This window comes from Dioszegia hungarica, assembly GCF_025882075.1.
Source record: "Dioszegia hungarica strain PDD-24b-2 chromosome Unknown MKK02contig_8, whole genome shotgun sequence".
In the NCBI taxonomy this organism is placed as follows: Eukaryota; Fungi; Basidiomycota; class Tremellomycetes; order Tremellales; family Bulleribasidiaceae; genus Dioszegia; species Dioszegia hungarica.
This window is the reverse complement of record NW_026515770.1, coordinates 2,881,088-2,896,003: the sequence shown is the minus strand read 5'-3', so window position 1 is coordinate 2,896,003 and position 14,916 is coordinate 2,881,088. Positions and strand designations below refer to the sequence as shown.

At 56.4% G+C, this 14,916-nt stretch overlaps 5 protein-coding genes across 5 annotated transcripts; 2 read left to right on the top strand and 3 right to left on the bottom strand.

The window, feature by feature from the left end:
• Nucleotides 1-61: 61 nt before the first annotated feature.
• MKK02DRAFT_33388 (uncharacterized protein) lies at nt 62-5,864 on the bottom strand (the record flags this gene model as incomplete). The annotated part of the gene is made up of 19 exons (XM_053088706.1): nt 62-159; nt 210-402; nt 455-658; nt 712-908; nt 967-1,139; nt 1,191-1,297; nt 1,351-1,562; nt 1,615-1,768; nt 1,824-2,160; nt 2,212-2,389; nt 2,438-2,561; nt 2,604-2,842; nt 2,891-2,984; nt 3,031-3,475; nt 3,519-4,007; nt 4,051-4,633; nt 4,681-5,258; nt 5,302-5,468; nt 5,625-5,864. The coding sequence occupies 19 exons, from the start codon at nt 5,862-5,864 to the stop codon at nt 62-64; spliced, it is 4,812 nt and encodes a 1,603-aa protein (XP_052945897.1).
• A 362-nt stretch (nt 5,865-6,226) lies between these two features.
• Nucleotides 6,227-7,327, top strand: MKK02DRAFT_27679 (peptidase of plants and bacteria-domain-containing protein; the record flags this gene model as incomplete). The annotated part of the gene is made up of 2 exons (XM_053087380.1): nt 6,227-6,746; nt 6,798-7,327. 2 exons carry the CDS (start codon nt 6,227-6,229, stop codon nt 7,325-7,327), a joined length of 1,050 nt encoding a protein of 349 aa, XP_052945896.1.
• Nucleotides 7,328-7,616: 289 nt separating this feature from the next.
• On the top strand, nt 7,617-8,572 carry MKK02DRAFT_44821 (glutathione S-transferase; the record flags this gene model as incomplete). Its single annotated transcript, XM_053093102.1, has 6 exons — nt 7,617-7,652; nt 7,704-7,758; nt 7,829-7,966; nt 8,020-8,167; nt 8,217-8,382; nt 8,444-8,572. The coding sequence occupies 6 exons, from the start codon at nt 7,617-7,619 to the stop codon at nt 8,570-8,572; spliced, it is 672 nt and encodes a 223-aa protein (XP_052945895.1).
• A 1,722-nt stretch (nt 8,573-10,294) lies between these two features.
• Nucleotides 10,295-11,931, bottom strand: MKK02DRAFT_3875 (putative vacuole protein; the record flags this gene model as incomplete). Its single annotated transcript, XM_053090261.1, has 9 exons — nt 10,295-10,539; nt 10,588-10,846; nt 10,893-11,143; nt 11,192-11,284; nt 11,332-11,428; nt 11,484-11,588; nt 11,644-11,734; nt 11,782-11,837; nt 11,884-11,931. Coding segments are annotated over 9 exons (1,245 nt in total), but the record flags the coding sequence as incomplete, so codon positions are not given.
• A 797-nt stretch (nt 11,932-12,728) lies between these two features.
• MKK02DRAFT_44818 (uncharacterized protein) lies at nt 12,729-14,859 on the bottom strand (the record flags this gene model as incomplete). Its single annotated transcript, XM_053093101.1, has 9 exons — nt 12,729-12,848; nt 12,883-13,001; nt 13,047-13,149; nt 13,203-13,346; nt 13,396-13,583; nt 13,641-13,760; nt 14,041-14,068; nt 14,126-14,361; nt 14,406-14,859. The coding sequence occupies 9 exons, from the start codon at nt 14,857-14,859 to the stop codon at nt 12,729-12,731; spliced, it is 1,512 nt and encodes a 503-aa protein (XP_052945893.1).
• Between the last annotated feature and the right edge of the window lie 57 nt (nt 14,860-14,916).

Below are 14,916 nucleotides of genomic sequence, written 5' to 3'. Positions count from 1 at the left end.
TACTCGAACCGATCAATCCTCCCCCCGCGTCGCTGCCTCTTTCCCAAGCTATGCCATTACCCTACTTCTTCTCAATCTTGTACATCTCCTCGAGCACGTCGAGGATAGTACTAGCGCTCCACGCCTGGGTGTTGCACGAGTCATAGCAGTATCGACCACCTGGAGCGTCAGCTTTTTCTCTCTGTCTGCATTAGGCTTATCCAACCCACCAGCATTGGTCAGCTCCGGAATTCCCCTCCATGGGTCATTATCGATATGCTTCGACACCTTGAGCAACGCCTGGCAGATGAAGTGGTATGTCCGCTTGGGGTCTTCCTTGCCATCACCGGCGAGACGGTCAAAGTTGAGATAGGCGGTCAAGAACCAGCCGAGCGGGAATCCCCATTCTGGGCCTTGGTGATACTGGATCATCAGCACATATCGTGCCAGGAGGGGAGTGAAAGCAGGAACTCACGTTCCAGCCCTTGGCGATACTCTGATCGGTTCCATCGTTGGAATTGTCGTAGTCGGGGCGGTACTGAGAGTCGCTCGGGTCGAGCGTCTTCATACCGAGCGGACCGCGGAGCGTGGCATCGGCGACACGCAAGGCGTCGATCGCTCGCGAAGGGGTGAACAGTTCCGGGGCGACAACCATCGGCAAGGTGAAGTTGCACCTCAGCTACATCTGATCAGCTCTACGCACATTGCGGTCGCAGCACCAATGCTGCTCACCTGGTAGTCGCTCCACTCCCTGTCCTTGGGTGTACCGTAAACATCCTTGTAGATGCCCCTTCGGTTGACCATACCAGAGTTGATGTTGAAGTCCTTGTCCTGGCTCGGGTCCGACGGGACATAGTAGCACTTTTCGAAAGAGGCCTGAATGAGCTCCGCCCATTCCTTGTAGGTAACGAGACGCTTCTTGCCGTCCACTAGATCTGTCAGCTGAGTTGCCTTCCGCGGGTCACAGGAAGTGCCACTGAGACTGACCGGTGGCTTGGACACCTTCTGACTTCCAGACGCCCTTCTTGCGAAGTCCGTCCAGCCAGGTCAAGGTGCTCTTGAGGAGACCGGTGATCTCGATGGGGGATCCATCTCTGGGAGTGGCCGGAAGACCCTTGTTCCCTGCCTTGTCGGAAGAGCCCATCTTGTCCATCCAGGTACTACACAAGTCAGCTGGACATCCATGATACGATATGGATATGAAAGCTCACCCGCAGTTGTACCTGTTTCCACCGTGGATGAGACCGGTGCTCCAGTCGACCCAGATCTTCTGGTTGAACCCCTCGTCCTTCATGTCCATGTCGAGGTTGGGTCCAGCCTTCTCTCATCAGCTCTACCCTTGATCGTCCACGTCGGCATAGGTAGACTCACGTTGTACTCCCTGAACTCGATACCCTCGGCATGTCGCTGCAGAATCTCCTGGACCAGCTCCATCACACTGCTCTCGTACTCGAAAGCCCGAGCATGGTCCCATTCCACCCAAGTATCGTCGGCCGGGAATCGGCGCTTGACCTTATCATCGAGGATGGAGAGGCCGTTCGGGCACATCTTGGTGTAGTCTTGGATGTTCTGAATGAACCACCCTGCACATGTCAGCTAGTCTTCGGTTTCACTTCGCGCGCAGAAGATGCTTACAAGGGCCGTCGCGGCAGTTGTATCGTGGAGTCTTAGTTGAGTCTAGCAAGTTCGGAATGAGACCATGCTTGAGCGTCGAGCCGAACGCCAGGATATGTTCGCGAGCGCCCTTGAAATTGCCCGTGGTAAGGAAGAGCCCTCGGAGGGAGATGAACTGAAAATATCAGCTTTGGACCTCCGCACTTCTTCTGCACCAGGTGCAAACCCACGACATCCCGACCCCAGCATCTCGCCCAGCCAGCAGTAAAGTGCGGCAAACCCGCAGCAAGCGACGGAACAGGCTTTGACGGCGAGATACTCGCCGACTTAACCAGGCCGTACATCTGCACCGAGCAGAGCGCCAGGTCATGCACCAGCGAATGGCCAGACGAGACAAAGTCCGAGCACTGCTCGACGACCGCGCGCCGGGCAGCCTTGTACGCCGTATAGATGATGAGCGCAAAGTACTTGGGGCGCATGAAGGCGGGACAAGTGGAGCGGATGAGGGAGAAGCGGTGTTGGAGCCAGGCGTGCGGTTTGGAAAGTCTGGGCAGATCCGGGATTTGCCTGTCAGGTAAGTCTGGATCGAAATAGCAGCACATGGGAGAAGCGACTTACTTTTGCAGGCGTTCCAGAACATAGTCAAGTGCCCAGGGACCTTCGCGGAGGTGAGCGCAAAGGGCGTGGCCGAGATCGTTGGTCCGCATGATCTGGCGGAGCGGGTGCATCCAGCCCTCGAGACCGCAGTAGACAAGACTACCATAGTTCGAGATGCTGTACACACCATCTCGGCCCCCTGACTAGTCAGCTAAGCTCTCTGCCGAAGGTATAAACGAAGACTTACCAGTAGCGTCCTTCTCTTCTCCGTCTGCTCGGTGGAGGATGACGTTCAGGTCAACCAAGTCCAGCTCTCCGAACGCGGCATCCGCGTCGGAAGTGCAGATCTCGTCCAAGTCTGGCGAGATGTTCTGACTCTTAGCCCTATCCGACATAACGACCGAAGCACTCACCTCCATGTCCGTCTCAAAGAGCATGATGCTGCCTGGGCCAAAGACATCCGGGACGACGACCTCGTTGTACATCCCATCCGCGTCCTCGCCCTTCCGCACCTCTGGCGCCGGGATCTCGGTGAGTGTCGACGGGATACCCTTGTGCATGTTGGGGTCGTCCTTCCATTCGTCGAGGCGGGTGCTGACACCAGTGCCGAGAATGTACTTGATGGAAGTGCGGGAGAGCTTGATGGGCTTGACTGAGTTTTGTCAGCTCGACGCTCAATCTGGGAGAGCTGGGAGCTCACCCCAACCTCGGCCCTGCATGCCCTTGAAGGCGGTGTGAGCGACCAGCATGTACCCCTTGTGGGTGACGGGGTGGACTCGGTGGATCATGATGTACTGCCCGGTCAGCCAATTCCATACCTCTCATACTAAATCGACAAACCTCTCCCTCCTCGTGCACATGTCCCTCGGTGAAACCGCCCTCCATCATCTCGGTATGCAGGTGGTTCAGCACCCGCTTGACCTTCCCAATTCCCTTATCGCCCTCCTTCCCGACCGACCCCTGAACCTCATACGGTCTGTTGTCGGTAACGAGATTGAGCAGCTTCGGGTAAAGATCGTCAAAGCCCTTGTTGGAGCCAAGAGCCGCCTTGGTGAACGTGACAAGGGCCCCAGTGGACAGAGCGTCCTCGGCGGTCCGCTTGGACAGAGGAGTCTCGTTGTCGTGTGTGACGTCGTAGAAGACCGCGTGGGGGACCGAGCCGGACAGGGGTGTGACGTTGGCCTGGCGGGGCGCGCCGCCGTATGGGCCAGGGATCTCCTCTGCCGATGAGAGACAGGCAGAATCCATCGAACCAACGGGCTTTCCGACACCGAAGCGGTAGAGCCTGCAAATTAGCTGCGTACATCGCAGTGGATTGTAAGACTTACAGCCTGGCGAAGTCCTTGACATCATGTCCGTTGTACGCCTCCCTAACCAAACTGTTGATACCCAGTTCCCGTACAAACTTCAGGTCCATCCCCTCACTTCCCGTAAAGAGCTCCGCCATGACATAGAGATCCGGGTTGACCCTGCGTCCAGCATCAATGATCGCCTTACCGACGTGCATTGGCGTAGAGTGGCAGTTGTCCAGCCTGAAACCGTCGAATGTCCCGGCGAGCTGCTCGGCATAGTCGATCATCCGCTTCCAGAGGTAAGGGCTGGCCTCGGGTCCGGAGCCGTACCGCAGCTTGACGCAGTCGTCCCAGACGATGACTTCGCGGCGGAGGTAGGCCTTGGAGGGGTACTCGGCGAAGTTGGAGAGCGGGTCGGCAGCCCACATCCACCCATTGTTGGCGAGGAAGAGGGCGTCTCCAGCGTGCTTGGACGTCTTCTCGTTCTTGGGAAGACGAGTGAAGTAGAGCTCCACGAGAGGTTTCCTGAAGGGTCAGCTCTGACTGGTAGTAGTGGGAGATGGCTCACTCCTTGGTGATCTCGCCCATCTTTGGCCCATCCGCCTCGATCCGGGTGTACTTGATCCGACCAAGGATCCCATCCTTGGCAGCCGCCACATCCTCGTTGCACTCCCGGTACAAGTCCACGTTGAGGACATCGAGCACCTTGCCCCATTTGCTCGCCAGCGCCTCGGTCGACTCATTCGGCGAGTTGGCCTTGATGAGACCAGCGGCGAGCTTAGGGTCGACCGAGCTGCAGAACCGAGCAGAGTAGGCGCGGTAATTGACGAGCAAGTTCTCGGACTTGAGCAACTGGGCGAGCTCATCGACGCTCTTGCCGGCGACCGAAGGTCCCGACCATTCCTTGGCTGATCCCGCCTCTAGCGCACCAGCGACCGCCTTGACGGACGCCTGGACGTCAAAGACGTAGTATTCCCAGAGCCGGACGTTGTTGATCGCCGAGTCGATGTGAGGAATGAGCTGTTCCAAGTCGGCGTGCGACTTGAGGACGGTAGGAAGACCGAGTGAGGCGAGTTTGGACGACAAGTCGATCAGAGCATTCTCGAGCTCGACCGCGGGCATGAGATGAGGCGTGTTTGCCGGGGAGTAACCTAGGATTATTAGCTTCTACGCGTCCAGACCCAGCATGCTGACTTACCAGCTTCGGGGTGCTCCTGGAGCCAAGGCGAGTCAAATGCAGTGTGGTTAAGCACCACATCTGTCACTCCACCCAGCCCGTACTTCTCCCTCGCAACCTCCAAGACCGCCTCGATCTCACCCAGCCCATTGTCCGCGGCATCGGCCTTGAGCAGCAGAGTAGGGTCATACTTGAGCTGATCGCGAATACTGTATGGTGATCCACTGGACCCTCGCTGCTGGAGCGGCGCCCAATGGAGCATGTTGTATCCCCTCCGGCTTGCCTCGGCAAATTGGGCTTCCCATTCGTCGGTCTTACCCATCCACTTGCCAAAGACTGAGAGGATGATGAGAGAATCAAGGGTAAGGGAGTTGGTCTTGGGGAGGACGGCGCCGGAGGAGAGGTCGTTCAAGGGCTCGACGGGAGAAGAGGCGTTGGCGGGGAAGAAGGGGGTTCGAGCGGGAAGGCGGATGACGGGGTCTACGTTGAAGTAGCCTTTTCGGCCGACAACACGACCAGACTTGGCAGAGGCGTCGTCGTGCTCGATGTAGTAGCAGAAAGCTCCAGGGTTTGAGATCGGCAGGTCAACGTGGATAGGCCTAGCTCATCAGCTAAAGACGCCGTTTAGGTTGAGCTACTCACTTGCTGATGTCGGTGGGGAGCTTCTTCTCCTTCCAGTCGTCCCGGACAAAGATGCCCCCGTCCATCGGAAAGTCGGACTTAAGAACGCCATTGAGTGAGCATGCCGTTCCGGGCTGGATGGAGATCCTCAGGATGTAAGGCTTGATTGGTGGTGGCAGGCGGATGTACTACAGGATCAGTCTTGTCAAGGTGGATGCAAGCGGGGCATGGACTGAGTAGCAGGACGCCGCTGTAGAACAGCATAGGATCCACGATATCTGGCCTTAACAGTGACTAGCTCGCGCCAGCACACCAGTACAGCTGAACTGCCCAAACCAACTCACATCTTTCCCCTCTCCTGGTCCTCCGTCCTCTTCCAACCACAGCTCCCAAACCTGCACCTTCTCTCCATCGCCTTCGCCTGAGAAGAAAGCGAAAGCCTCATCCTGAGGGGTCTTCAGAGGCGTCTTTCCGCCTTGTTGGACTCTGCTACCGCCGTTGGCGCTCTTGGGCATGTCAATGGACGACGGCTTTGTCGGGTTGAGCGTGCCCGCTGCCTTTTTGATGGCTGATTTGACGGACATGGTGAGGGACCCGCTCGATCTGCCTTGTGAGCGAAGAGGGGGAGCGGCTGAACGATAGCCTGAAGCTATATGAGGGAGATGAACCTCTTTGAATGAGAAAAAAGGAGCTCGCGTTGGTCGCGGAATGTCAGCTTGATGAACTCGAGGAATGCTGGCTCAATCCGGAGCTTTCCTCTTCGCCACGTGGCTCTCAGGTGACGTCAATGGCGTCGCGTCCGGATAAACTTCGCTTAACTCAGAGCGACGACGATCATGGTCCCGGGGCCATCTGTCTGCTCCTTGTGCAATGTGAGCGATGACACGATGACAGCTCTGTCTTACACTGCATTGTACCTCGCTATACTTTCACTGCCATCTTCAAAATGCCTTCTTTGTCCCGCTGGCTCAACTCACTCAATATTAGAGAATCAGATAGCTCGATACCGACCGAAAACGTCCCAGCGCAAACGGTCACGAGCTACTTTCTCGCCCCCTCCGTCCCCCCCGACCCTACCTCTTCTAGCCCTATCCTCTACGCGGTCCCACCACCCAATAGATCGCAGAAACAGCCACCTGGATCGCTCCATTTCGGTTTCACTCACCCCTCGTCCGCCTCGTCCTCGTACGAGACGTCGACCTTCTTCCTCTCCTGCGTGCCGGACCCGATTGGCTACCTTGCCCATTCGGCCTCGTTCATCAGGTCTCACCTCGGCTCGGGCTCAAGCGGTCCTTCCAAGTGGAGACATAGCGATCTCCATCTGATATTGGAGGACGAGGACGGTCTGGCGTATACATCCGCAGGAAAGATCCACATCAGCTTACGCTGGGTAGGGGATCTCGAGCGTCAGGTCAAGGATGGGGCTAGGGACATGCAGAGCGCCACGAAAGAGATTAAGGGTGTCTGTAAGTCTCTTGCCACGTCCAAACCCGAAAAACCCTCAGCTGACAACATAGTGCTACATGAGCTGGTACACGCTGTTCAGTATGATGGCCACGGCTCTACCCCTATCTGGTTGATCGAATCCATCGCAGACTACGTCCGCCTGCAAGCGGACCTCGGACCGCCACACTGGCGCCATCCTGGACAGGGGAAGGCAGAGAAAGGGTGGGAGGACGGGTACGATGCCGGCGCCCAATTCCTCTCCTGGCTGGTGGGCGCTACTGGTGTCGAGGCGGACGATCAGGCGTCCCACGCCGGTGACACCTCTTCACCGTTACCTCGGCCAACACCCACAGCGACCGGCGCTGCATCCGCCGTACCTCCGCCGCAGGCGACCCAATATCCAGCCGAGATGCGTCCACCTTCGCCAGGTCCGGAACCCAAGAAGGGCAGAAAGCGACCCGGTCCTTGGCCGGGATTTGTCAAGAGCTTGAATGCCAGACTGGAGCACGAGAGGTACACGGAGAGATGCTGGGCGGACCTTACAGGGCAGCAGGGCGGTCTAGAAGAGTTGTGGGCTGCGTATCTCGGACACTATGCGTAGGATATGCGTATCAGTGCGGTGTAAGCAGGTGCGATGTTCAATCTATACTCTATTACAAGTCATCTGCGAGGCAGCCTTGTGTGGCGCTTGCAGAACACGCAACAGATGGATTTGCCTCGGGCACATGTATGATTATCGTTTCGATCACACTGAAGGGTGCCGATCGGCTTGCCATCCTTCCCTGGAGGGCCTGGAGCCTGGAGCTGCCTGGAGCTGCTCCACATTCCTCCGTCCAGCTCTTTGTCTCCCCTTCCACGTTTGTACTTTATCTTGTACATACACATCCAAAATGGTCTACATCATCCACGGCAATGCCATGTCCACCGTGAGCTGCCTTCTTCGCATCCCGAACGCGATGCGATGCTGACGCACATAGTGCACCGCGCGGGTGATCGTCTCTTTCCTCGCTATGGGTCTCCAGCCCGAGAAAGGTGAGCCTTGCGCCAGACTTATGTCTCCTCGCTGGCCACATGAGCATCGGGACTGACTGCTGACTGCCAGACTTCAAGCTCGAGTCAGCCGAGTTTACCGTTCTCAAGGAGGCGGACTGGATGGCACACCAGCCGTTCGGCCAGATGCCTTGGATGGAGGACACCGAGGCCGGTCTTGAGATCTTCGAGTCGCGGGCTATCGTCAGCTGTAAGCTCCTCCTCTATGCTTACTGGGCATGGACTAAGCTGACCAGATCTCAGACGTTGGCGGCAAGATCGGGTCCCCGCTCACGCCCGGCCCCGAGAACCACAAGGCTTTCGCCGGGTACCTCCAGGCTGCCCAGAACGAGTCTGCTCAGTTTGACGGACCCGCTTCTACCCTGGCTTTCGAGCTCTACTTCAGCAAGTGGTAGGTCATCACACTATCTTCCTTTCAGCCCCGCATCTGAAACATGCAGGTTCGGCATCCCCACCAACGAAGAGAACGCCAAGAAGCAGAAGGACACCCTCGCCAAGAAGCTCGAGGGGTACGAGCGCATCCTCTCGAAGAGCAAGTACCTCGGCGGCGAGAACTTGACCGTTGCGGACCTGAGCCACCTCGCCTACGGTGCCCTCTTGTCAAACGTCAGTACTGTTTCATCAATCGAACCAATGGAGCGATGTGAACCTGAACTGACGAGAGCAGATCGGCGCTGCCCCGACTTTGACCGACGGCTCGCTCCCCAACGTCGCTCGATGGTGGAAGGACATCTCGGCTAACCCTGCCTGGGCTAAGACTAAGGAGATGGGTCACCCCGAGCACGGCAAGGCCTAGACACCTAGACCGCAAGCCGCAGAAGCCCGAAACAATGCATCTGTCACATCTGTCTGCCTGACCGCGCGCTGACGGAATATTCTCAGTGTGGGAAGCAAGCAGCGACCATTGATAGTACAGCGAAGCAAGGAACCAAGCGAGCGTAAAGGGGACATGCCCTAGTATGACTCGCGATCAGGGTTCGCTTCTCTGTCCTCCTGGCCCCTTTGATGATCACCTTAGCGAGAGGCGCAGAAGCCCTTTGACCGTGATGTGTATGATCGTCATGGCCAACAAGGTTGCTGTGAATAAAGGAAGACTACACAAGGGGGTTTTAGATATCGAACCCCTCGCTTGTATGACTCGTGTGCCAGCTCTTTTGAGCTGACCTCTGACTGTCCCGGTCTTGCATCTGTACCTATTAGCCCACCTGCAATTACAACCAACCCGCACGATACACTCCAAGTCACTGTACTACCCATGACCGATACCAGTACCACACCTGCCTTGGACGGGTTTGCCAAGACGGTAGTGACTCGAGCTCATTCAGCCCCTACCGCCCTCGACCGCCTCCAAACTGCTGAGAGCTGAAGAGAGTCTGGGAAGAGACGCACAAACATTTGACGGCGTACACACGAGGCGTGGAATTTGTGAGGACGTACAAAGTGTGGTCCGAAGCAGATGAGGCGGCGGCGCGATGGCTCATTAGGCGAGACTTTGACGTCATTCGCGAGAAGCTGGTGGATGAACTTCTGGACAGATATCACACCGACTACGTCAAGCCCGGTACCTCTGCCAGCGAAGACGCCGTGAAGTCGTACGAGGACCTGGTGCAGGAGGGTGTCAAGCTCGTGACGAAGATGCAGAGATTGGCGACGAGGCTGGGAGTCCAGCTGAGCGAGGTCGACGACAGTGTCGTGTACTCCAGGTGGCTGCAATCCACCGGGTAAGCGGCGAAGATCGTGTTGCTGTACGTGCCCTTGTACATATCAGTATTCTGAGTTGTCTCTTACTGGCGTCTGACTGTTGACCAAGATGTACATTATGCCCCGCAAAGCGTTTCTGGAGCAGCACGCAGTATATACACCAGCTGGCTCGAAGCTTGAATGCGTCCATACTCGACGATAATATGAGAGACAACAACTCCGGTCTGGGTCAGCCGCCGAGCGCTTAGTAGTGAGGCACATTCGGCATCCGCACGTGAGTTGTTTGCACATTATACACTAGTATCCATGCCTTACAGGCCAATCAGCTAAAGATACAGTATATTGCAGCCCATCCAGACCCGCTGGACAAGCTCTATCGGCGCCCATAACCCCCCTTCCCACCCGTCACCCCTCTCGGCGGACTACCCGGATAGCTCGGCGCCGGGCCTCTACTATCCGAATACGCGTCCACATCGATATCCGTATCTGTCCGGTCGTACGGCAATCCTCCGTCGCTAGTACCACTCTGCCGGAAATGCGAGAAGGACGACTGCTCCGAGGGCGACAGGACCCGCTCGCCTTGATGCCGCTGTCCGATCTGGATGTCCGCCTGGCGAGACGCTGACCGTGTAGGCGGGAAGGGGTAGGCCTGTTGGCAGGGATTCGAGGGGTATTGGGAAAGGTACCCGCTGTCGCCGGTAGGAAGAGGAGGGGAGCGCGCGTCGAACCCATTGCTGTAGCCGTGGTATGAGCCGCCGGAGGGGGTGAGTGAGGAGGGTGGATATGGCGCATGGCCAGAGTGTGAGGAGAAGCCGGTCATTTGGGTGTTGGACCGAGATGGACGCATGCCTGGGGGAGGGGCAGGACTGGATCCGCGGGGAGGGAAGGAGGGTGCTGCGTCTGGCGGAGTGGCGACTGGAGGAGGGTATGAGATCCCCATGGGTCCGGAATGGTCGATCAGGCGGGTGGTACTGCTGAAACCGACATCATTACCGTACGGGCTCTGATGGTAGTCCAGTGAAGGAGGGTATCCGCCGTAGACCTCATTCACACCGGGAGTACCTGCTTGAGTCAGCAGAATCCCTTGTGCCGAGGACAATATAGACTTACTGGATGGGTAGCTGGCCAATGTGTCCGCACTCTTGCTTCGAGCCATCCCCGTCTTGGTCTCCCGCATATCCTCGTCGTCCAGCATGATCTTCGGCAACGTGGGCTGCATGACCACATTGACGAATTCGCCTTTCGAGTTGCGCAGACCGCCATCGCGAGCAAGCTTCTTCTCGAGAGCTGCAGCGCGCTGAGCTCGGAGCCTCTGCTTCTTTTTGACGAGTTCCGAGAGTCGCTTGTCGACTTTGTGACAGACATATTCCTGTGGATTAGCCAAGTCTCTTGGCGAACGGATCCGGCTGACTTACCTTGAGGTTGCCCTGGATATAGCACAGCAACGGCACATACAGCACCGCCGCCGCAATCAAGAGCAGCATGGATCCCGCGAAGATCAATACTGTGGCAATCATCGAGAAGAGCAGCATCGCGGTGATGGGGTCTTCGTTCCAGTATGCGGGGATATTGGAGGTCTGCCATCCGTTTGCCTGGCCGAAAGAGTAGAGCATGAGCCCATTGATCGACTGACGAGGACCGTCGGCGAGGAGCAGACGCTTCCATTCTGACTGTCAGCTGAGTCGCTGGATGAGGTGACTCAAGTCGGACCCACCCTTGAAGGTAAAGAAGATGAAGAAGGCAAAGTCGTCCTTCTTCTTCGTTGATCCCTCGATGTGGCAGAACAAGCAGAAGTTGTCGTAGTTCTCTGGAATGCTCAGCTGAGAAGCCCCCGTGTGGCAAAAGACAACGCACTGAACGAAAAGTAGTCGTTGGCGAGCAAATTGGTAAACGCATAAGATATATCCTGCGATTTGACGACCTGTCTTGCCTTGTACCACTCGTATCCGAGCTACAAATCAGCGTGGGTCACTTGAAAGCAGAAACAAGCAGGAGAACAGACATACCAGCAAGAAGGAGAAGATGATGCAGCCGACGAAGACCCATTTAGCGATGATAAATTTGACCTCTACCACGCCTTCTGAGCCCTTGGCTGTGATTGCGTTATTCCACTGCGAAAATCAGCCTCGACCAAAAGGGACACAGTATAAGTACCAGGAAACATACGCGATCGGACGAGATCATGGTAACAGCAGTGAAGATATCCAAGCCGTAGACCGCCAGAGACTTGAACAGAAGGATGTATCGCCAAACATATCTGCCTGTATCAGCTTATGCCTGTCAGCAGCAGATAGGGAGACTCACTTGAACCGTGTGAGGAAGTCGGTCTTGCGGAACTCGTTGACGTTGATGAAGTCCCACTGAAGTATCAGCTCCGGACAAGCATCGCCTTTCACCAGCACTTACCTTGTGATCCTGCACCACCTCCCGTTTCCACTCTGCATCGCAGCACATCCTGTGCTAAATACTCCGATAGATGCTTCCCTTCTCTAGCCTTTCAGTCCGATGATGCGGTGGATGGTGGAAGGATAGTCTGATCCTTCCGCAGAGCCTCCGCGTCACGACCGTGCGGTGTTTCCAAGCGCGAGATGAGGGTGAAACAATTGTTGATCTAGGCGGATGGCGAGCTGAGTCTATGTCTGAGTGATGCCTATCGATGGACCTGATGGCCGAGGAGCCCCGTATAGCGACAGATTGCTCGGCTGATTACAAGGGGAGATGATATGTTGTCAAGGCGATGCGATCCAGCGCTAAGCAAAGGAGGGTTGAGCGGTCCGAGAGCTTGTCGGAAAGGGCTGTTGATAGGGATGTGGCGTGATGCAGTGCCGTTCGACCAGCGATTATGGCGTATAAAGAGCGTGTGGGGCCTCTGTTCGAGGTGTGATTGAAACGTCTATGAGCGAATCTATGATACTTGTATGGCAGAGGCTGAAGAGAGGAGAGGTGAACGACAAAAGGGCAACAGGGGGGCCGTGTTTCAAAGTTGACAACAAAAGCAAAAGCAAGTCAAGCGCGACTAATCAATTAGCGGAACCTAATCAAATTAACCCAATCGGGCAATTATGCATGTGGCGCCAAGCTAATCGTCAGTGGCGCCACAGCGAAGTAACGATCGACGCAGAGCTCGAGCAAGACCTGAGAAGATCATACTGTTTGAACTGCCTGGGGCTACCTCGTGATGCAATTCGTGCAGATTCACAGGATGCGATCAGCTCCGCCGATAAGACACATTCTCTCGAGTGCGTGCATCACTAAGTCCCTAAATCCGTCAGGTCGTCCAACTCGCTGGTTATTGGTTCCGCATCGGCCCGTCCGCGAAGTAAACTCCGAACGGTCTTCGCGACCAGCTCCCCATTCACGCGTATATAGCCCTAGTATATTAGCGGTATCACAAGTTCCACTTACCTTGGAGTGCTCGCCTCGCGTGGATCCGTGGGCTCTCCATTCTGCTTCCTCCAGAATCTTATCGTTTTGGATAGCGATGTATTGGTGATTGAGAGAAGTAGCTAATAATTCGAACGAGCCTGCAGCGTTAGCCGCGCTTCTCTTGACAGAAAGCCTTCACTTACGATCAAATCCGCCCTCCTCGAACAGCTCGATAATGGCAGAGTTCTCTGTAGCAGGCATCCATAATGCTTCATATAGATCGTTCGTGTGGACCCCTATTATGATCTAGCTGTATCAGCAACCACTCTGTAGCGCTCTCGGCTGGACCAGGTACTCACTTCCGCTCGGCCCAAGAGCTCCGCTCGTTCTGCCTTGGTCATGGCCGATACCTTGGTGACATGGACCTCAGCAATGTCCGTCAAGCCTTTCAAAGCCTCAATGAGCGCTCTTTTGTCCTCGTCCTGAACTTTCGGAGTGCCAGTCTAAGAGTCAGCGGGGTCTCAGTCTGATAGGCAACATAGGGGGACTTACATGTACGTCAACGAAGACGACAACGGGTAAGCCCCTAGCTCCGACGCTAGAAGCCCCGTCTACGCCTAGAGACTGCATGATGTTCTGCCGTATACCGTTCCAGAATGTTCGGGGTGCTTTCATGGCAGATACGTCGGCATTCATCTTGCCCCACTTGCCGACTTCCCCACCATTGGAGTGTGCAGCCCCTGCCCGTGAGCTCTGAACCCGCGGTGTTCTCCATAGCGGAAGGCAGAATGACTTACAGCGATCGACCAACACAACCTTCTCGAACACTACAGGCAGCCCCGCAGTCGACCTATCCTCCCATCCGTTCGCATCCTCCACTGTCGCGCCTGGCAGCGCATGGGCGAGGAACCAAGCATCTACGCGGTCAGCTTTGAAGATGTAGCGCTACCAGGTCTACTCATTTTCTCCTCGATCGTCCCGCCATGATGGTTTCCAGCCACAACGAGGGAACCAGACTCTTCTGGGAAGAGGGACGCTATCGGTATCTGTGAGTAGATCCTGCGATTGGAGGAGATGGGCGAGGACTCGAGAGGCTCCTAGGAATGCTTCTGCCACAAAGTGTTGGAAGTAGATGAGATAACCGTCTGCAATGATCAGTAGACGTTTCTCCGAATGAGCACAAGGGGTGTAGCCTACCTCCGCCTGGAACGTCGTTAAAGAGGTACTGCGAGTATCAGCCTCGGCACTTTCAAGCAGCCATCCTGGAGTCTACCAAACTCACCGTTACGCCGTTCATCAATACTGCCCGCTTGCCCAGCTCCGCACTGGCCATCTCGTGGCCTACAACCCTCCACCTATCCTCATCCGCCGCGGGATTCTGCTCGCCTCGCTTCGGACCGCTTATGATCTGCCGTACTCCCGGTAGCTTCTTCCCGGCTAGTCCCGTATCTGACTCAATGAACATCAACGAGCCCGCCGATAGATACAGATTGGTGAACACCGAGTATCCAGCGACGCCTGCACGGTCAGCCTAAGTCAGTCTGGCTAGGTGGTGAACATACCGCCTTCATACACCGTCACGGGCATATCTTCCTCTAGATCCAGCATGGTCTCCCCACCACTTGGCCGCTCATCCTCATAGTACTCATCATCGTCATTCCTCGACACGCTTTTGCCCAGCCACTGCTTGCTCCCGCCAGACCATTCCCGGACTCGTCGAGCGACCCCTCCGCGCCCATATCCCTCCGCGGCGCTCCACTCGCCCTCGCCTGGATGGCCGTCCCTCACCGAGTCATATGTGACCGGCTGTCCAAAGAGGACGTAAAAAGTCGGTATGATGATGGCGGAGATGATGACAGCTCGAAGGAAGGTGCGGTGATTCATGCCCAGTCCCGGGAGTGACCCTCCCGGGGAGAAGGACATGCCAGGTGAGCCGGGGGTTCTTGGGGGAGAGGCGCGCCGCTTGAATGGGGAGCCTGGCGCGAGAAGAGGGCTTTCCAGCCTGGCGCCCGACATCTTTTCGATGGAAGTCAACGTAGGATGGAAGTCAACGTAGCGGTAAGCATAAAGGCC